We start from the raw sequence: 22,933 nt of genomic DNA on the forward strand, positions 1-22,933 counted from the left end.
CGGTCTCTCAAAGTGGGCACCAACTCTGTAGTTTTATGTAGTATCAAGCCTGTTGTAAGGCATTCTCTTATGACGGACATGTTTGGCAACAAGCTGGGAAAGAAAGAGGCAAGCCAACGAGTAGCCAGCAAGCTAAAGATATTTTTCTGCCAAAAACCACAAGGTGAGTATTCAGCCCTCAGTAGTCTCATTGTAAGACGCACAACTTCTCAACAAGGTGAATGAAATGTTTCTTTCGTGGTCAGGTGTGTAGATTGGCATCTAACACATTAGCCATAACAGGTTTATAAAGTGATAATATGTCAGAGTGTTTTTAGTTTATTGTGGAGTTCTTCTGGCCCCACAAACCCAGGGATAGCAAACATTGCAGCTTTAAGAAAAAGGCAGTGGTTGCTTTACGATAAGATTACATTTTATTGATTCCACCACTGAGGAAATGTGCTTGTTACAGCAACTCAAAGTAAGGAGCAGAAGGGAAAAAGTGATGACATGATAGATAGATATGAAGCAAGATAAATAAAACAAAACCAACAGGGTTCGTACGGGTGCTTGAAATCCTTGAAAGTGCTTGAATTTCAATGTTGTGTTTTCAAGGTCTGAAAAGCGCTTGGATTTTAGTTTAAGTACTTGAAAGTGCTTGACATTATAACTCTGTGTCTTTCACAAAATTGGGATCAGACTGGATAATTAATTTCTGAAGTTTTTGCTTTTATAAAATATGATTTTAGCTGTTTACAGCATAATACAATGTACATAATTGTGATAAAAAGTGAAAGAAAAAAATCATAAGTATATATATTCCTTTAGATACGTATTTTACCCCAGCAATAAGGTGCTGGAAAATCTTAAAAATGACCCTTAAAAGTGCTTGAAAAGTGCTTGAATTTGACCTTGAAAAATGTGTACGAACCCTGAACCAAAATACATGTATAAACTATATAATTGAAATATAGATAGGAAAATTGATTATGTTCACAATATTCAGCTTTTGCAAGTATAAAAATATATTTTCAGAGACAGAAAGGATTTTAGTGTTGGATTTTTGTCATCAGTTTCACTTCAGCATCAGCTATTGGCTTCATAGAATTGTAGCACAACCATCTTTATTTGTGTAGTGTGATATGTAGCAACTAGCAACCCGAAATATTAGAATAAAAACTGCTTAAATGTATAGGTGATTTTGTTTGCTTTTGTTTTTTGTCTTTCTACCAATGGTGTGAAGTCCAAGAATTGAACCTCTGCATACCAGGTTGACGTGCCTGATTACACAAATGGTGACTGACATGGTCACTGTCTTACATGATAGGATTCTAACCATTTTAGAGGAGTTGTGCTTTGTCAGCCATATTAAATACATTGCTAAGTTCACGTAGCATAAGCAAAGAGATTCTGCCAGAATCATGTTTTATTAAAACGTTTTTGGAGCCTTGATGAGAGCAGAATCCGGCTGGAAATCAGTCTGTCCAAAGACGTACAGGCTGAGTCGCACAGCTGCCATGGATGGTTTAACTTCCAGACATGTGAGTGAGAGAGCGAATGATGCGGTGATGAGAGAGTATTGATTTAAATCAATCCATAGTCGGAAACAACCCCCTTTATGAGTCATAGGACTCCCCTCACACACACACACACTCACATCCACACATTAAAGAACATCAGTTGCCAGCATTCACACAGACACCCCAAGTGAAGTGAGAGCTTTCTCAAACAGAATAGCTAACACCCCAACGTCATCGACAGCACTTCGTACACAAAAAAACACACACACACACACAGAGTCACGAGGCAATTGGCGTCAGAGCCTCAGCTCACACATGTCTCCCCTTCTCTTTCTGTCTGCTCAGTAAATCATTGAGTTCCCCTCTACACTCACTTTTTTGAAAGAAAGAGAAAGAAGTAGTAGGGTTGCCCTCATTCAGTCTGTTCCCTCCAGAGAGAAACGAGACGAGATGGGGTGGGAGGGAGGGATGGCGGGAGAGGAAGACTGTGGACGTAAGAGGTGAAAAGGAGACAGGAAAGAAAGAAATATGAAATATGTGAAAAATAAAGAAAAAAAGAAAATATGTATCTTATAAACCTGTTTTGATATTCTTTTCTTGTTGATGCAAGATTCGCACCCATCACCACGCAGTTCTAAAGTCTGCAGGGTAGTTTCAGGTTTTCCAGCAGCTCCATATCGAATGTGCCGCCGAACAGCACAAACAACAGCAAATCGATGATGATGATCCCGCTCAGCCTTTAAACAAAGTCCTCAGCTTTTCTCATCTTTTTTTCTCCCCCTTCCAACTACATCTCTCCCGGCACAGCTGCATCTGGGGTGAATTCATGATGGATTTTCCACATTTTTCTTCATCTCATTACGGTGCTCTCAGGAGTGCGTTCAGGTAGCCAAGGACAGGCTGGTGAACCAATATGTGTTGTTGCCATGACAACATATGGTGAGGCAGTGAAGTTATCAGTCTTATCAGCATGTTGGCACTGCGTTATACTCCACTGAAATCTGCCAAAGGGGTACACAGCTCGACTTTTTTTTTCTTCGCCTTGAATCCACCATACACTACCATATGTTGCTTGTTTTCCTTGCTTTGACTCGAGTCCTGCTGTTATTTAGTACCATAGAAATTCTTCCTTAGTCCCATAATCAATAATTCCAGAATGTTCTGGTTTTAAAATTCTGTTACAAAGGCCTGGCTGCCATTGATTTGTTTCTCCTCTGTTTTCCCTCTGTTCTGTCCTATTTTCAACCACAAATTCTCCACTTCCCCAAAGGCATGATCAAAGTTTCTCCCGAATTTAGAGGGAACGTTTTGTAACGACAAATATTCAGAGCATCCCTAAATTAACAACCTCAGTCACAGCACTTTAAGGGTACACTTAATGAATTTTTGTCGTCTGTCTGTAGTAAGCATACATTTTACACACTGTGGCTGCATTAGAAATCTCTCCCTGATTCACCCATTTACTACTCCCTATGTAATGGACTCAACGTTTTACTAAACAAAGAGAAGTAAATTGAGATTTACAAAACGCACATTTTTGCATCTATAAAATTCAGCACATTGTATTCTGGGATTGTCAGCAGTTTTTTAAGGGCACTGTTAATAAATGTAAATAAATGATAGTCAGTGGGGCATTCACAATCGCAGCATTTTTATTAGCCATCAGCTACTGCCAAAAAGTAGTCAACTAGTGGAACAATACAATTTTTCATATTTTTTCACCCAATAAAAATGATCACTTCAGTGTAAAAACATCTCAAATAGAGCTAGTATAGGGGCAACAATGTAGGCGGGACCAAGGTCATTGATTGGCTCTGAGAGGATTTTAACATATTTTCCACAATCTGATGGTAGTAAACCACCAGCATGCTTGTCTGAGCTGGACGTCTTGTTTGACTGCGGTAACAGTGCAGCAGTTTTCTTGCAGGAAAGTGTTTTTAAGTGAAAGTCCTTTTCGAAATAACCTTAATCAAGTTATAAAGGAGACATGTAAGGGTCATTTTCAGGTTCATGATTTTATTTTGGGGTATTGGTAGAATAGGTTTGCTTTAGTGCTCAATAAACTCATCAGTTTTCTCATACTGTCCAGTATTGAAGCAGTGTATTCACCCTCTGTCTGAAGAGCTGAAATTATGCAAGTGTTTGAAATGCTGACCTAGTGTGATGTCACGGAATTAAAGGCGTGACTCTTGACAAAACGTTTCAGGAGCGGTGATTTCTGTTGGAGCGGCGAGTTTTTTTGGTGCGGGATGTGATCTTGCACAAAAACCTATATGAAACTCTGAAGGAAATTAAAATAATTAAAACATGACATTGTGCAAAAGCTGGTTGTTTTTGCTGTCCACCTTTTTACATCTCAAAAACAGGAAAAGATGGAGTACGATGCACTACAATGTCACTTATTACTGCGTCATACTAAAATCTCAGATGAGCTGTTAGTCTTCAACGATGCACACTGTCGTCATCTGATGCTGAGCATTCTCTGTTGAAGACCCGGTGGGATTAGGGCACTCGGTAATGTACATAAGTCTAGCAATTATACTTAAAAAAAGGCTGAACATATATTTGTTCATGCGCCAGTTGCTCTCAAAGTTGGAACATTCACAGGTTCAGGATGGCAGAATAGGGCGCTCCAGCAGGAGTCAAACCTGTGTTGTCTCAGTTTCAAGAAATTCACCTCCTTTTCACACTTGTTCCCATTCTGGCTCGTTTCCCCCGTCACAGGTGTCTCCCGTCTGGATGATCAAATATTCATCAACCGAAACCCTGGAGTACCGTCTGTTGTGAAGTTCCACCCCTTCAACACCTGCATCGCTGTGGCCGACAAAGACAGCATCTGGTCAGGGCCGCAGAACACACACTGAGCCTGGAAAACATCAGCAGCTTTAAGACCATTATGCAAATGATACAGTTCTGTACACATGGGTTTTGAATGTGAAACAGGTGATGTCATTCTTTAGACTTTGAGAATTAATGTGTGTATGTGTTGCGGCAGTTTCTGGGACTGGGAGAAAGGCGAGAGACTGGACTACTTCTATAACGGAAACCCTCGTTACACGCGCATCACAGCCATGGAGTACCTGAACGGACACGACTGTTCATTACTGCTCACCGCAACAGGTTTGAAACACACACACACACATGAATGCACCCACACAGGTGCTTTACAGTGCTGCACAGAGTGAAGACCCTAGTTAGAAATTAGTTGGATGTTCCTTGGGTGAGCAGCTCAAGTGCTCACACCCACCAGCAACCTGCAAATCGCAATGAGACTCATTTGTAGCAGTAACAAGCCTTAAACACTTGACTCTTACCCCAACAAATACAAGCACAAAGGACTCTTGTGTATTCATCAGCATTCATCAATAGAACAAAGCAATTACCCTCCGTGGCTTTATCTTCATAACCCAGAGGAACCGCAGCCAACCGCTCTGCATTAAAAGACACACAGAAACACACATTTGTTTTGTTTAGTCTTAAGAGCGCAACATTAAAGTGTGAAGGAATGCTGTATTTCATTGCACGCCCCCTGAGACCGGGATAAAAGCATTGGGATTAATACATTTAAATTCCATCTCATCAAAACGTAATGTGCACTTATTCGTTTTTTTCTCAATCAGTCATGCTGTGACACATATCAGGGAGGACATTAGTTATAAAAAAAAAAAAAAATGTACAGCGTTAAAAAAGGTAATGCGTAGAATGTAAATCAAGTGGAGACTTTTATGGGTAGTTACAGCTCACTCACAAGAGTGCGCGGACGTGTTTTATGTTGAGCTCGGTGTCTGAGCCGCGTGTCAGCTCCACTGCTCAGACAGAGGTTTGTAGAGTTAGACACTCGTGCCGAGCCTTGTTTTCTCACCGACAACGCTTTCAAGCAAGGAGCCTTTTAAGATGCCGCTCTTCTTTCTCTGTCGATTAAAGTGTGAGTGTGTCCATGGTCAGGTCACGCTGTGTCTTGCATGTTTTCAAAGTCTCTGACTTCAAGGTTTTTATCTTTTTACAGTCGCACACACGCACACAAAATCTGTTAAGAATTTAATCTAGTGCCAGGAAATGTGTGCGTCTTATTATCCATGCTCCTCTCCTGGTTCTCACTTCTTGCCTCTCGCTCTGTATCTCTCTGTCTCTGCACCACCCCTCCCCCGTCTCCAGACGACGGGGCGTTGCGTATCTGGAAGAACTTTGCCGACCAGAAGAACCCAGAGATGGTGACGGCATGGCAGGGCCTTTCCGACATGCTGCCCACTACCAGAGGTCAGCCCTCCTCCAGCGCTCACAGTAAAGATCAACGCTCTATTTTACTATCTGCCCCCCCCCCCCCCATCCACCCACCCATACAGTACTTCCTGTAGTAACTCACCGACTCACCTACTGTTCACCCCATCCCAGTCACACTTCCACACTGCCTCACCTACAGAGCAACCAGGTAGGATAGGAGCTTGCTATGTTTTCTTATCGTTCATTATTTTTATTGAAACATCCAGTTTGAAGTCTTTAACTTTTAACTGCAGAAGCTTTTATGAGAAGAAAGTGATCAAGGTATTGAATGGGTTTCAGGTAAAAAGCAAGAACTTTGGTACTTAAAGTCCAAGAGCTTATGTTTCATATTTAGTTCTATGGGCGAATAACTTTTTTTAATAATATATGCGAAAAGGTAGCCTAACATTATCATAGAGTGATAAAGTCAAGGAGCTAATATGTGTTACATTTTAGGTATCATTAGCCAACCAGCTACCAGTCATAACAGACCAGGCAGGGCTGTGGCCGCAAAGTCCTCAAGTGTGTTGAATTAAGCAAAGGTGAGTTTTATTACTTCTGAATTTAGCTTATCATTTGTAAAAGGAAGAATGGTATTTCTTCCTAAAGGGTTACGTAGTCGCTATTTAAATTGAGCTGCCGAACAGAAGGTTAGCAGTCAAAGAGACGCATGTGCCCTGATGGCTCAGCTGGTAGAGCGGCAGCCAGTAGGTTCACATCCAGCCCGTGACACTTGGCTGCATGTTGTCCCCCATCCTCTCTCCTTTTCCTGTCACTCTCTAAGCTGTCGTATCAAATGAAGGCTGAAAATCCTTTGAGACCCCGTAGGCAAATCTAAAGATGGCAGCGGACACAGTCTTTATTATTGTGTTGACTGTGAAAAGTAAATCATGTAATAAAGGTAATGAATATTATTGGTTACACAAAAAAACTAATTTGTATTCAATTGAAAAAGTTCAATGAAGTTATGCAGGCTGGATTACAAAAACACTGAAGTATTTTACTACACAAGATGATTTAAGAGCACCACAATCTACAGCCATACAAATGACCATAAAGCCAAATCAACCTCTTTCTAACACATTGTAACCACAAGGTAGGGCTTATTGCACAGTGCATTAGTTCAAGCTTTAAGAATTAAGTCTCTGAGTAAAAGGTGACACCAACAAGAGTTTTTGGTTGACAGAAACATCAGCTTGTCAGTAGAGATCACATAGAAAACACAGCCGAAGTCTTAAGCTCACTAACAAATAACCCAAAGGTATGTCTTAACTACCGAAGTTCTGTGCTTAAATAACAAACTTTGATGCTGAAATTACCCAGAGTAGGAAAAGAGCAGTGCACAGTGGGTGGTCATAAAAAATCAGATCATTGCTGTCGGCATGTGTGAGCACTCACAGACCAGACCACTAAATCAAGTCCAGGAGTGGAAGTCACATGTGGGCTTTACAGTAACTGATCATAGGTGAAGCAGTACAGCAGAGCCCTCTTCCTAGATTGTCTGTGCCACGTTGGTGTCAGGTCATGGACCGTGAGTCATGTGAGTCTGAATTTAGTTCCATCAGTCACAACTAATGTAACAGACTTGGATGAGTTGTCAGCCTCACCTGTCTCACCCTGTCGTACATGCCATGTCCATCATCTATCTGTCATATCTCAGGAAGTTGGAGGCAAGTTTAAGCTGTGGGCTGACAGTCAAAGTCATTTTAGTAAAATACACAAACATCATCATAAAATGCAACAGGTACATTATCAGCCCCTCTCTGCTATGAGAGTAGACCGCGCTGTAAATAAATCGTTCAAACTCCGAGTGTGGACGTCGGTGGAATCGCTGCCATGTTTACCTTCTGTGTTGACACACTTCCATAATTCTTGAGGCAGAGTTATTCGCAAATATTTGAACCAGGCCTGACACCCACAGCGCACACTTGTCAGAGACATCCACCTACTTCTGTGACGTGCCAGGTTTCCCACTCTCTCTCTTAACTCTCTCCAGCGCTCCACATTTTTCTGCCTGAAGCATTTCTCAGTCATCGATTCTGGGTAGGTGAGGTTTTTAGGGAAACTGACTGCATTAGGGAAGATTGTTTGCCCCAAATACTTGATAATATTTTTTTTGTATTAATTAGCCACCACACTTTTGTCTGTATTGAGAAAGTTTCTAATTGATTGGTGACACTGTGTATTAGCATTAGCGACAGCAGTTTTGAGTTGAGTTTTCATCTCTAGATCACATCTCACATCTTACAGAATACAGTGGCTAATTGGTATTAATGAGAGTAGTGCTGCCAGCACAAGTGTCAGACTGACTTACTGTCTGACTTGATATCTGTGTAGAGGTGCAGACCACACAACGGCTGCACATACGTGTCTCCATCATTACAAAGCCACAGAGTCACCAGAGCTCTGTGGGAACCAGCAGAGAGGCGACACACTTAACTAGCGTCGCTGTCTGCCTGACTCTCGCGGCACAAATCGCCCTGAGAGACTCTTCCCCTGCGGAGGACTCTCCCGCAGTGAGCCACAGCCTTGTTTTGACTAAGACTTTAACATTTAATGGTGTGCTTGTTATCCTGGATGTATCGTTAGTGACAGTCGCTGTGTGGGTTCTGCGTTGAGACTACAGCGCAGGCATCAATTTTAATACGGACAGCCAGCGACTGAGAATCTTTCCTCGAAAAAACTTTTACTGGAGAGTCCAGCTTCAGCTTGTGGTGTTCAAGTAATTTTTTTAAGTTAAAAATCATCTGCAGTCCCTCTCTCTCCCATATACAAACACACAGTTTTAACAACTGCATTTCCATACACCACCTCTCCTGGTGGAGAGAACAGTAATTATATGCTTTTGTTTTGAAAGTTTGGGATTTTTAGAATTGCCTCAGTGGCATTAATAATGTAGAACCGGATGAAATATTACTCCGGTCTTTCTTTGTGCTGCCCAAAACCCTTCTGTACCTCTGTAGGCAGTTGCTACAAGACTATGAACGTTTCTCAAGGAGACGCTGGCAGAGTCGCACACACCTCCCCATACACACCAGTCCTGCTCAACCTGTCCTCACTCATCCCATCCCCGTTGTCCAATAACATGCTTTTGTGCTGTTTTTCAGCAGTGAACCCTCTGTAGACCGTCTGCCTGGCTCGTTGTTACTTTGCTGATTCTTTTGATATTGTTTTGTGTTTTTTCCCCCTGTCTCATGAGGCTGAACAAGGCGGCAAGCAGGTTTTACCGATATGTTTACCTCCAGAAGAACAAATCTTGCTATCACATTTCATCACGTGTTATTGAATTAATGGATGTATTTAGTCACAAACAATTCAACCCAGTTTAAGCATTTCTATACGTCCATTTCAGTAGTGACCTCACTCAAGACTCTCATTCCCATGCACACGACACCCTGAGACCTCTCCAGTCAAGCTTTTCGCCCCCTGGTGAAGGGATTGGGATTCTGTGTCCTGCTGGCTTGGTGGTTGGGGACCTGTGCAGCCTCCACAGTCCCTGTTTGTAATGCAGAGGCAGCAGCTCAGCTCATTCCTGTCTCCCAGTCACTGTCTTTTTCTCTCTTTGATCCTGGCATATCAGTGTTAGTCATTTGGGAGATGCCACGCTGGGAAACAGCCACCTTGTTCACCCCTCTGCCGTTTGAATGCATGTGGACTATATTCATGAAGTCATACTTTTAAGTATGTGTGCGATTGTGTGGGTCTGCATGCACCGGGGGGGTCCTTGGCTAATTTGTTGCTTGCTTTGTTGCATACCCGCTCTTCTCCCTCCCTCCCTCCCTCCCTCCCCTCCCCACCCCCTTCCATCTGCTCCCTCCCCTTGCTCGCAGGTCTGGCCAGAAGGGTCTCCATCTATCTTGACAGGAGTAAGCAAGGAGGTGAGTGCCGCCATTCTCTTCTATACTCCCTCACTCCCAGAGCAAAGGTGCTGCACTAAACAGCCTGCAGCGTGCCTCTTTATTGTTTTCTGTTATTCCTGCGACCACCAGCCCATCCCTCATCCCTCCATCTGTCCAGTGATGCTCCATCACTTCATCCCTGACAGTCAAAAGTTGTAAGACTCACTATGAAAGAAGGGACAAAGTGTTTCTACAAGTACTCCTTGTGTCATTTACAAAAGCGTGACCTATTTTTGTTCCACTACATAAAATACGATAGTGAACAACCCTACCTGTGAATTAAAAAGTGCTTATATGTCTTTAAAAAGGCGGTTGCCAACAAGTGGCTTAATGAGACTATGGAGGTCGGCTGAGACATTAAACAGCATCGCGCTGAACATCTACTGATCAGTCTGTCTTTACAAGCAGACCTAATTTGCAAACTATTCTAACTCTAACTTTATACCTTCATTGATTTATCATCAAGTGTTTATAGAGTAGTGTTTTAGGAAGTGTGTTTTAGTGTTCGTGAAGTTGAAGTCATGCAACCACAATGTAGTTAATTTATGTTGTGTTTTACTTTTTCTTAGACAAAAATCATAAATGTGGTGTCCATCTGTGAAAATTATCTTGCTTAACAAAATGTGTGAGTATCACAAACGTATGTGTGCCACATATCTTATTTTTCTACAACAATGGGAAAAATCCCACAGGCTTTTTGACAGGGGAACCAGGGCGATGCTAACTTCTTGGTTAGCTTACATAAATATGATGTCCCTGCAGCGCTCTGTTTTCTTAGTGTTTTGCTGTGATCAGGAAGTCTCTAGGTGTGAATCCTTGAGCATTTTTGTTTAGACACCAGCTAATAACAGCATGTCAGAACTCTAAACATTTTTGTGCCCAAGTTAAAATGCTGTCTCGTCTCTTTTATTTCCTCTCCGTAATATACAGCTGCAGGTCTGAGTTTGACCGAGGGCAGGGCTGTGCGCACGCACACGCGCACAAAGCAGAGAAGCTAACAGCAGACAGGATAGCAACAAACTATCAGATTTTTTTTCTCCTATTCAATGTTTTATTCATGTTTACGACACTCTCTCTCTCATCATTGATTCTCTTGCTCGCTCAAACACTGCTTCTCTCTCTCTCATTTGCTCAATGAATTTAGTTAAAGATGTGCTCTGGACTTGGAAGTAATACTTCCTCTAGTTGGCAAGGTAGTTGGAAATGCTAATGTTTACAGCTTACATTATAGCCAGTAAAAACACTTTTTACTCTTTTTGCTCATTCTGTGTGTGTTTGCTCTTGTGTTTTTGACACAACATATGGAGAAATCCAAAGCTTGACAGACCAGCCGTGCCTAGTTATACTATCTTAGCTTACAGTTGGTATTTCTCTTACAGAGCAAATTTGCAAACTTTGGTATGTGGTTGAAATGCACACACAAAACTCTATGAAAATAGACGGTTATTTAGAGAATGAGAAAGGGCTTTAGCCTTTGGTGCAGCTGAGCTCTCTCATCAAATAGACACTGTCCCTATTTCAGATTTTTTTTTGGTCCCAAACGTGTTGGTGTTTAATTGGGAGCATGTTGGTGCTGTGTGATTTTAATACCATAAAGCTACCCAGACCATCTCGCCGGAGGGATTAGCCTGATAACCTCCAGAGGGTCCAGTGAAATTAGGGGACCTTTGCTGGCACAGGCTGTAAAACTATTCCTATGGCTGCTGCACAGTACACACACTTCACATCTCTGAGGATTAGATTGAGAGCCGATCTTATTAAGCTCTGATCTACATGCGGCTAATGTTTCAACTTTTCTGCCTCTTCATTTACCTGTCTCCTCCCTCTGCTCATCCCCACCCCTGCAGTTTCAGGGATCTTTTCTTCATATGTTATCCTTTTCTTTATCACTTTTCTTTTGGCTGCATACATGAAAGTAGGGCAGCCCTCTCCTCTTAGGCTTTGGGGAGGCACATGCTGCGTCCTGCTCTACATTTAGCTCGACTGCTCGGTGCCTTGTTAACACTGGGGCTCTGGGAGCTTGCTAAATCCAGAAACGAGGCTCTGTGTTGAGTTGGAAAAAGGCACATGACTCGGAAGTTTGAGGAAAATGACACAAAAAGCCCCCAGGCAGACTCGCTTCTTTTGTCCACAGCCTTCACTTGGATGCAAAGCAAGGCCTATACTGCAGGTCAAGAAAAATGTCAAGATGGCAAGTGACAAACAATTTTTTTCCACATGATGTGAAAGTACAACTACAGCCGGAGGGCAGTTGACTTAAATCAATAGGTCGCTGTCCGAAACCAGCAGCTGCAGACTGTTATCCATTACATAAAAGCTTGGGTCAAAGAATATGTTTGGAATTGTTGAAAACACAATGTGTATGTGTACACCACTTTTTAACATTAAAAAGTGAAGTTTAATAACATTGTTAGTTGAGCTTCTCCACATTTGACTCCTCCATCACAAAGCTGCTGTGTGATTCGATGACTTTTATAAGGTGTGCCTGAACATTTTGGGGATCTTGCTGAATTATGTAAAATGATTTAAGGAATTAGTGTTAGTCTGCTGTCCAAAATAATCAGGTCAGCAAGTGCTGATGTCATCTAGGTTATGGCTCATTTTCTAAGGTCTTTGCGAGGTCAAAGCCTTTTAGCTCATGAGCCATCCCTCAGCCTGCAAAGTTTAAACAAATGCCAGTCAAAGCGTTCCCATGGATAACGTCACCTACTATTACAGGCACGCGCATGCTGGGCAAGTCCCGGGTAATCCTGGGGAAGCATTATAAGTGCAGTCCTGGAGGACCTTTTCAAAGCAAACACGATGAAGGGAAGAGGGAGGGGAAGCGCTGAGCGAGAGACGAACCAGGAAGGCACTGGTTTAATGAGCTGCAGTGTGTGGGAGAGCTAGTCCATCACTGGAGATAATGGTGCAGAATAAGAATGCAGACGAGGGCGCCTTCTCTAGAGAGAGAGAGAGAGTGGAAAAGGGAGTGAAACAAAGATATTTATGCAAAGGAATAGATTAATATATCACAAATTGGAGGATTTTGTTGGCGCACTGGCACAGGAACAAGATGATCTACAGCAACTGTTGGCAGTCTAGCCGTTAGTGGTGTTTAAAGTGGCATTCTTTCCCACCTTGCTGAAGCTTCAACAAGGGAGGAGCCATTCTGCTAAAAATATCGCAAGTTTTGATATCATTATTATTTTGATTTTAAGCAGTAAGAAGAGAAAGAAGCTAGGCTTTAAGAGAACATAGATTGAAGCTATCTATACCTCCACCTCTGTAAGGTGATAGGATTTACAGCTGAGGAAACATTGCCCACACTCCTTTGCACCTGCTCTTCCTTCTCAAATCTCTGCTCTCCATGTCTGTATCGATTTCTGTGTGGGTAACTAAGACCTGCTGAGGCCCACATTGGTTCCCTGTAAGGCAGACTTTTAACCTGTTTTGAGCAGCTGAGTTCTGACCATAAGAGACCAAGCTCAAGAGTCGGATTTAAGCTTGCTGAGCTGTGACCTCTGACCCCATGAACTCCTGGCAAAGTTTTTTTTTTACTTGACTCAGAGAGGATTTAGATGTCTGAAGTGGAGAAGTGGAGAGGACAAAAAAAAAAGAAATAATATTGGATGAAGAGAGTTTGGGTTGAGCGGAAGGGTCCAGCTAGTCGGAGAGCCAGAGGGATTGATGGAAGGGATGGGAATACAAATGGAAAGGCTGAACTGGGCTGAGGAGGGGCAGCTACCCTGGTACCAGAATTCCAGGGACCAGAAGACCCTGGTTCACTGTCAACTGGTATGTGCTAATTTAAAGGCCATACTGTCAGATTGTCAGCCAGAACAACCTCTTATCGCTCAGCCGCACTTGTTAACAACAAGACTGTGACATAGAAATTTGAAAGTAACTCACGTTGAAGGGATTCGATGTGTTTGTTCGCTGATGGTGTCATATTTAAAAATTTCTGAGTGAGGTTGGTTTAAGGGTAAAAATGTACCTTTAAACTTTAGTTTTCTCTTCTTCTGTCTTGTCAGTCTTTCTTTAAACAGTGTCGCATAGTTCCAACAGTTACTTGAGTAAATCACTACTAACCTGAGAGCCAAGAAGTCACATATCAGCATTATCCTTCAAGTTGACGCCTCGTCTCAGAACTTCATTATTACCTCCACCAAGAAGGTTCTGTTTTCATCCATGTCGGATGGATGGATGGATGGATGGATGGATGGATGGATGTTTACATGTCACCTCATCCTAAATTAGTTATTTTAATCAAAGCACCACACAGCAAACGTGGGGAGAGGTGGTCTTCCAGCACAGAAATACTGGACACATTTACCGAGTGGAAGGAACAGAGGGATCTATAGGGCCCCAGCATCTTATCTTTGCTCCAGGGGGCCCTGGCAAGTCAATCCTGCAGTGCTTAAAACAGAAACCAAACCACAAAGAGAGTTAGACCATAGCAGTGCTTAGTCTGTTGGGGATCTTCTCTCATACACATTATGTTGAATCCACAAAGGATTTCTTCTCATCGGAGAAGGCAGGGAAGGTTGACGATGCACGAACAGGGACTGAATCTGAATCCTAGGAAGGTTTGCTGGCATGTGTGTGCTCCACATTTTAGAGGAAGTACATGCACACGCCTTTGTGTGTTTGAGAATCTTCCGCAAGTGCAACCCCCCTCGTTGTAACCCAGATTTCCTCATCGCTGAGCTGCCAGCTTCAAAGGGAATGCCTCCTCTGTTCTCAGAGCCTCTGAAATGAGCCAGCATGTCCCCGCATGCGACTGTGAACGTGTCGCTGACTGAGCCAGGTTTTCCCTGCGTGCCATCCCCCCACGTGTTCCCACGATACATCCGTCGTGACGCCTTCGCGGGCTCGATGACGTCACAGCGTAGGATCTAAAGACTCGCATGGGGCTGGGGGGGGTTTTTCTGACAACATAAGCCAAGTGGAACAGTAGAAAGCCCTGTCACAGATGGTTCAGTTGAAGAAAGTTAATCTAGGTCACGACTCATAATGAAGCCGCACAGAGAAGACGAGAAGTGTGAAAGGATCGCAAATGATGCACATGTTCACTATTGTCCTGCAGCGCCAGAGGAGTGCAAAGTAATACAGCCCTCATCCTTGGTTATTGATTGTGGAAAAAAATAGGAGCAGGAAGTGACTAAGAGAGGGAAGAGGGAGTGAAGCATGGTGCGATGAGTTTCAAAGGAGAGAAGAGATGCTGTTTCTGTATTGTCTGTGGTAAAAAGCATCCTTGTGAGAGAAAGATGGAGCTTGTTTTCATGTGCAGAGTCCCCACCTGCCTCCCTTATCGCTTCTACTCCATCATACAGACTTCCATTATCAAAACAGCATCTGCACTCTGCTGGGAAATGCGGTTCTCCAAATGCTGCTGATGGTTTGGTTAAGTCATACTTTACCATTTGTGTAGCTATCAGAATCCAAACAACATGCAGTTTCTTATTGGCAGAATAATATTTTTGAAGCTTTCAACAGTTGCTAACATGATTCTGACTGTCAGCTGCAACAACCCTGGCTTGTGTCAGTCTAAGGAACTTTCTCACATACCATTCCCAATCACTCTCCCCTCAATTCCTATTGACTGTCAATGAAGGTATACAACGGGGGGGAATAAATAGTTTATAAGGGAAGATATCTTAGAAGAAAGGTAGATGCATGAAAGCTCTGGAACAAACGTGACGTGCAGCAGGACTTATGATGACTTTGCCACACGCCTTTTTCCCAAGCCTCTCCACTGTCTTTAAAGATGATGATTTAACGCTGAAAGCTTCGGAAAATAACTAATAAGTGGATTTATTTATAGTACTATAAAGTCTCAAAGGACCTGATATTAAATGCACTTTAGTACCAGAAGTCATTTTCTGGCAATAAATGTGCATAAATGGGAAATTTGATTTTTATTTGACCGATATCCAAGCGACTTCGTATCACCACAGTGTTGGCAGTATATGCAAATGAACAATGTTAAACTTCTTTCCATTTGTCAGCCCCCACTCTTTCGTTGTTAGGGCAATCAACTACAGATTGTTGTTTTGCATTCTGTACACGTTCATCCTCTGATACAACGAGTGTAATCTTGAGAGAGAGCGCCATCGCCATCGAGTGAGGGGCACTTTTTGTTACCACCACGCCCACCATACTGTTTCCTGTTTCAAAACGAACTCCAAGCCCAAACCAAGCTCTGCCCAGCTTGCAGTACGTCACCCGTCAGTGTTTATTGGTCCGGTACAGCGCAGTGCATTCTGGTTGTGAACACCACAGCCCTTTTTCTTTGTTTTCTCTGGTCATGCAGCACCAATTCCAAAAATGTCTCTGTCTTTTCACTGCATGGACAGCCCAGTTTTATTCTAAGGTCCATCTTTAGTACAAGTTAAAGTGTATTAGACATAAATATACCTGTGTGTATATACTGAATACTATGGGTCAATCGACGATTATCAACCTGCCTGATTGTCAAACAATTTCTTTGCCTGCAGCTGGTCTTCCCCAAACAATCTCTCCTTAACGGCGTTCACAGTGTTGCACTCTGTAGAACTATACAGACCAAACTTATTGGATAAAAGGCGAAGTTCAAATGAAAAGCTCAAACGCTGCTTGTATTCCCACCTGGTCAGCTGCTGCATGAGACGGGTGTTACCGTGTGAAAAAGTTACAGAAATGTGGACATCAGGAAGGTGTGACGCTGCTCTCAGATCCAACAGGCACTTTGTTTGAAGCATACTGACGCCTCGAGGCGGCAACCACAGGCCTCTGCCAGGCATCACTGAGCCAGCAGGGCAAGTGTGGCTGACACGGCACTGCTCACTTGATTCCTGCTGTGACTGCCAGCATACGAAGCGTCTTGCTGTCTTCGTCTTCATCCCTCTCCGCTTTCTCACTCGGGTGGCATTTGACTCATCTGAGCCAGAATCTGCTGACGGGCTCGGTTCCAGGGTCAGTGTTTGCACCTCCCAGTGGTCGTCTTGTTGGGAGGGATGCAAAAACGCTAAACCGCGCTTCCATCTGCATGAGGTGCATATTTATTCACCCAGAAATCTGGAGCTTTTATCCAAAACACTCTTGTGACTGTCTGATATGCAACTTTATAACTTCATCCAAAATTGGATTAAATGACACGAAGAGTCGTTGCCTGTGCCCCTGCAGAAATGATCTGGTTTCGCCGGAATCGTTTGGGGTATTTGTTAGTTACACAGGGGTTCAGGTCGCTGCTCTAATCTTTCCATTGACTTGCTACATGTGGCAGCAAGAGCCTTCTCAAATCTCCAACAGATTGTGTGTGTTGTGTTTTAGGGGGATTAACACATGCTCGGTGTGTTTAACAGCTGTGTTTGTGCGAGGGTTCACTAATAAATTAAATTAACTCTGTTCAAATAATAAATTAAAACTGCAGTTCACATATTGTGTACAAAGTCTTTCAGTAATTTAATATTTTGTAGTCGTATGTCAGACATTAGACGCCCTTTGAAACTTTTTCTCAGCGCTAATTGTGATTAAAAGTCGCCTTCTGTTTGTTTCAAGTGAGCGATGTGGCGTCAGCCCGGATGTGTGAGTCTGTCAACAATAGGCCGTGCTGGTGTATGTTTTGAGGATGTGTATGTGTAGATATGTTAGTGCATGTTTTCTTTGTATGCCTGCTATGTATCGTAACTGCTGTATCATCTCGCGTCGTAGGTGCAGGTATGGTGGTCGACTGGGAGCAGGAGACGGGCCTCCTCATGACGTCTGGAGATGTACGAGTCATCAGGATCTGGGACACTGACAGAGAGATGAAGGTCCAGGTACTCATCATGCACCGTGCACATCTCTCTCTTTTTTTTTCTTAAAAAGATTCTTGGCTCAAGTAATGCATTTTGTAGCCATTTACTAGCTGGTGTGAAACTTACCATTCAGGTTTTTACGGTCTGTTACTAAAGATCGTCTTGTTCTGTTGGATTAATCATATTAAATGAATGCTTGGACAAATTGTTATGAAGCTGCAGTCTGGGAAGTTGGAGAACTGGTTGGAATGTGTTAGCGATCGGTTGCTATCAACCTTTCTTCTAGTTAGATATTTCTACTTATTGTTCTCCTTTGATTTGATGTCTTTTGTTATCTGTAAAGATCATTTTTAAGGTATTATTTTGAAGGAGACGTCATCATATAACCGCCTACAATGCTCCTTAAAGTGTTGGATTACTTCCAGGTTCTGCTGCCAAAACTTTAGGAAATGTTGCCTATAATGCTGTAGTCAAAACCAGTTAAAATCAGTGAAATTTGTGGCAAATAGTGAATGTATGACCCAGTCAACAGTATGCCGGGCAAGCCATATTAGCCTGAGAATCTGTTATACTAGGAGAACGTTACGTCGCTGTGTTCCAGGTTGCAAGCTGTATAAATGTAAGGAATCTGACAAAGTGTTGTCATTGTACTGCTTCCAGATTGATCCGCAACTGTAAAGAAAATGGATGTGAAAATGTTGAGTGCCACTTCTGAGGATAAATCAACATATTTGAAAACCCATTAGCCAACGTTAGAATCCTGACCACTTCCTAGCCAGCATTAAACTTTTATGACATCCAGTTTCTCTCCGTTCCACGTTTAGAGAAATGTGTTGATGCATCTTTGTTTGAAATTAATTAACGCCTTTCCAATTATATTGTGGAACATTGTCAAGTAGTAATGTTAGCTAGGAAGTGGTGAATGCTAACACAACTAGTGTCTACCAGTAGCTAATGCACTATCAAATACGTTATATGGCCTAGATTAAAAACTAGTAGTGTTTGTCCATTAGTCAGTCACCACCTAGAATACTTTGAAGATCCATGGACTAAATAAAGGAGCCCGGCATATTACATTTTCTCGGAGTCAACACTTTTTGACCTAACAGCTCTGAGGCTGTGTGTGAAGCGGCACCTTGAATCTTTGGGCTCACAAATGTTTAGGTGAAGCTGTTCACATTATGACCAAATGTTGACAGTCTACAGTATGCTCATGCTGTCGTGTGTATCAGTAAACTAATGGAAACGTGTGGCAGAGACAGAACCATTACTGTGGTTTCCACTTCTTTTTTTTTCCTCTTGGTTTTACACATCTAATGGTCCTCAGCGTGCTAATCATTGTCAAGATTGATGGACTTAATACAAGTACAAATGGCCCAGCCTCGCCTGTGGCTGCGTATTGATGCTCGGTCCAACTTCAAACGAGCCAACAGTAGACAGAGCCCATGATTAATGATTTTAAAGACGGTTTAGAGTGAAATGAGCGTTGTAATGACAGTGGTAACATGGCAGGCTTCTTTACAAACCTGCAGTGTTGATTTGTGTGTTTGCTCTTGTCCACCAGGACATCCCGACAGGAGCGGACAGCTGTGTGACCAGCCTGTCCTGCGACTCCCAGCGCTCGCTCATCGTTGCCGGCCTGGGTGACGGATCTGTGCGTGTATTCGACAGGAGGATGGGTCCAAATGAATGGTAAAACGCACACACTCTTCATATATCACCCATGCGACCTCTGACCACATCTCTTTCTTATCAAGGAGAACGTTAGAGTTAATAATAATTACCCAGCTCCTTTTACCGTCTCACCATTCTTCAAATACATTCAAGAACACACACAAGTGTTTCTGTGAGCATTAACTCCTACAGACTCCTACATTATTCACTTCTCTAATCTATATTTATTGCATATAATGTGCTGCAAATCTCCCTTTGGGGGTTCCACCTCTTTTAATGGACCCTGGTGGCACCACATAGCCCCAGTTGGTTAAACATTATTTTAATTTCAGTATCAAAGAGGGAAAACAAAGCAGTTAAACCATGAAGTGGCCCATAAATCTTTAAGTAAAGCTAATTTAATACTTCTCCTCAGGCATGGAGTTACGTCTTTCAGCAGCTATGTTGCTTCCCCTGAGATTAGTGCAGGACCAGTAGACAGCACATACAGGTCATGTTTGGAATATTCTTGATGACATGCTTTTTATGTTTCATGTGTGCAGCAGTTTACAAATTGTGTTTTTATCCTTTGAATCTAAAAATGGCTGTAAGTCTCCCCCATCTGGCAGTGAAAATAATCACACAATCACTGTTGAAGTGCTTATGACACCACAGGCTCTGCCGTATTCCTGGCTGCTGTAGCCTACTCCGTCACCACAGTCGCTCCTCCCCTCAGCTCAGCTTAACCAGTCTTTTCCAGTTGATGTAGAATCACATCACTCAGGAAAGTGGCCACATACAGATTTAAAGGCATAATAATATGCAGCTGTTGCCATTGTCAGTTGCTGTTTAAAAACAAACCATTCAAAGACGGCCCCTTCTCCCCGGCTCACGCAGACGTAGAAAAAAGGGGTAGTCGAGCCAGCTGGAGAGCGAATGTAGCGAGGGAGTGAACAAAGCAGTGAGTCAGAGAAACAAAACATTATTTTCTTGTTGTTTCTCTGTGGTTTTGTTCAAAGTATCACAAGCATGCACACACCTGCACACAACCCTGCAGGAGCAGCCGCATGGCTGGATTCTCTGCGAATTCAGCCCGAAAGCGCAGTTTTCATTCTGTCTGCCGTTCGCCCCTCTGCTGGTGTGTATGTGTGTCGCCCCACCCTTGGTCAAACAGAGCACAGACCTGCAGCTCATGACGCAGACGGAGCCGAGGAGAGAGATGAGAAGGCGATGTAACCTGGTTGCTACGTTGCTACGCGTGGGGCTACACAGCACTGTTCACAGCAAAATACTTAGAAAATAAGAAAATCCAGTCAGAGAGCAGCATCTCTGCACAAACACACACCTTCACACACTTTGACTGGGTCATGAGTGATGATTGAGAGGGATTATTTTTAGTATGAGTCTATTCATTGTTTTTTGTAGGTAATTTCTTCATATTATGCCTTTTAAGACTCTGGAATAGGGCTAGAGAGAAATTAACTGCCAGTGATCGGCTTAATTAGCATTGTGTGAACTCTTTTGACATGTGCTTGTATGTAACACACCTTCGTTCATGTGTACAAGTCCTGCACTGCATGATAAATTCATATTATCTCTAATTGTTTTATTCAGGACTGGTGGAATAACGTCAATTTTGATGTTTTCAGCAAGTGTTTTTTTCTTGAAATTTAGGCAGATCGAACACACTTACTGTCACACCTGTTGTCACAATGTATTAGACCAAGTTTAATAGAGTGCATTATGGGAAGAGGTTAATTCAGATACAGCCTTGATCTGAAAAGATAGTTGGGGTGTTTTTGTTTTCAGCTCGAATGTCATCTCAGTCTCTCCAGGAGGGTGGTTGTTTTTTAAGTCGTAGTCCCATGGTGCCACCCAGTGGTTTTCCACCTACATTACATGTTACGGCACAAAGAGTTCTGCCTGTGTGTTTTATACTGCTGTCATCTGTTTGCTGGAGGTTTCTTGTACTAAAGTAAAAAGCGATCCCCTGCTACACATGACATATGAGAGGACGGGCTTTAGCACGTACACACAGGTTCTAACAATGCACTACACGCAACTTTGAGCCATAGATTGTTTGTGTGTCCTCAGATTCTACCCTTTTGCTCTAGCAGTTTTGACATTATTAAGTACTAACTGTGTATTTTGATCCTTTTTTATCTGCGCATCACAGCAAAGAAATGATAATAATAATTCTACTCATCTTTGAATGTAACAAATGTATGTTTGTCTCGACAACACAAGATTGACTAGGCTCTATTTTTCCTTTTCGCCCCCCCTTTTTTTCCTTCCTCAGTTTGTTTTCCTGTCATTAACGTTCCTCAGTTTTTTCACTTACTTATTGAATGTCAAAAGATTCTTTAAATATTCGTCCTCTGGCTTTATAACTGTTGTGTGTCACTTGTGTTTTAAGCTTTGAGCTGATGATTTCACAGTCTCACAGCTCTGGTGTTTTTCCTGTCAGGCTGATGTGAGGAAGCACACTGTTAAATGCCACCGTTACTGACATTTGTTCTGTCTGTTGTGCAGCCGGGTGATGACCTACAGGGAGCATGGTGCCTGGGTAGTCAAAGCTCATCTACAGAAGGAGACAGACGGACACATCATCAGCGTCAGGTACGCTCTCGCTTTGTCTCTTATGATTTACACGACTTGTTTTCGTCCAGGTTGTCTGTACTGACTTACTGACCGACTTATTCCCCACCAGTGTTAACGGAGATGTTCGTTTCTTTGAACCACGGACTCCGGACTCCATCAACGTGCTGCAGACGGTGAAGGGGTTGACAGCCCTGGACATCCACCCGCAGGCCAACCTGTTTGCCTGGTGAGACCATACTTCCTTTTCAGTCCTCTTTACTTTGTCCTCTATGTCTAAATAAGGATTGTTAAAAAAAAATGTCTCTGTATTTTACTTGAGTTGACACACAAATAATGTTTAACTGCACAAAACATCGGACATCTATCCTGAAAGAGAAAAGAAATCCCGTGCAGCACACACAGCAGCTTACGATTGATGTGCTGTTTAAAGCTGAGACGTTCTGCCACTGCTTGCTTCTCTCACTCTGTCTGTTTTATCTCCTGCCCACCAGTGGATCAATGAACCAGTTCATAGCCGTCTACAATGCTAACGGCGATGTGATCAGCAACATAAAGTACTATGACGGCTTCATGGGACAAAGGATTGGGGCCATCAGCTGTTTAGCCTTCCATCCGTACTGGGTAAAGTAGCACTTACTTGTCTCTGACCACAACAGTGTTCATACAGTCATACATCTGGGCCAGTTGTTTTGGGGGTTTTTTTTGGCCAGCTACTCCACTCTCATCAGACTTGTTTTCAGCAACAGATTTCAGCACCAAACAGCTGACGGGCAAAGTTAGCATCTAGCTGGTAAAGATAGTGAGTGGAGCATTTATAAGATGACGATCCAGATGTGTTTCTCAGGAGCTGGTGAAGACCAAAACAGAGCCAAAAAGAGAGAGAACACTGGAAGGTGCAGGTAGTCAGAAACACAACTCCCAATGCGGATTAATGTTGCTCGTCTTGGATGTGTACATATGCATTTGATTCTGTCAGTTTTAACATGATCTTCATATGGTTATAATACTGTATGTCAGTGTTGTGTTTAGTTATTTCCACTACCCCCAAGTGAAAAAAAACTATACAAATTAAATATACTGGGTGGTTTACACACCCATATCATCATGTTACGAAGGTTAATTTCCTCAAACGTTAGAAGCAACTTATTTATATACTCCTATTAAAATGGACCAGTCACCCTGTGCAGCTTCATTAGCAAGATGCTAGCAAACACAAATTAAGTACACAAGTATGAGAAGAATATCGTGAAAATCTTGCCCT

At 42.7% G+C, this 22,933-nt stretch overlaps 1 protein-coding gene across 6 annotated transcripts in view; it reads left to right on the forward strand.

Moving 5' to 3' along the window:
* rptor (regulatory associated protein of MTOR, complex 1) overlaps positions 1-22,933 on the forward strand; it is a 198,588-nt gene that overhangs the window by 172,335 nt on the left and 3,320 nt on the right. For 3 of the 6 annotated variants that reach the window (XM_030416136.1, XM_030416172.1, XM_030416179.1), the window contains 9 exons: positions 4,224-4,338; positions 4,495-4,619; positions 5,655-5,780; positions 9,590-9,637; positions 17,333-17,439; positions 18,983-19,110; positions 21,604-21,690; positions 21,782-21,898; positions 22,164-22,293. In XM_030416136.1, the coding sequence (XP_030271996.1) occupies positions 4,224-4,338; positions 4,495-4,619; positions 5,655-5,780; positions 9,590-9,637; positions 17,333-17,439; positions 18,983-19,110; positions 21,604-21,690; positions 21,782-21,898; positions 22,164-22,293 (983 nt within the window). The remainder of the gene's footprint in view (positions 1-4,223; positions 4,339-4,494; positions 4,620-5,654; positions 5,781-9,589; positions 9,638-17,332; positions 17,440-18,982; positions 19,111-21,603; positions 21,691-21,781; positions 21,899-22,163; positions 22,294-22,933) is intronic. The other 3 variants (XM_030416143.1, XM_030416152.1, XM_030416163.1) reach the window with 3 other exon arrangements.

This window comes from Sparus aurata, chromosome 1 (genome assembly GCF_900880675.1).
Source record: "Sparus aurata chromosome 1, fSpaAur1.1, whole genome shotgun sequence".
Classification (NCBI taxonomy): domain Eukaryota; kingdom Metazoa; phylum Chordata; class Actinopteri; order Spariformes; family Sparidae; genus Sparus; species Sparus aurata.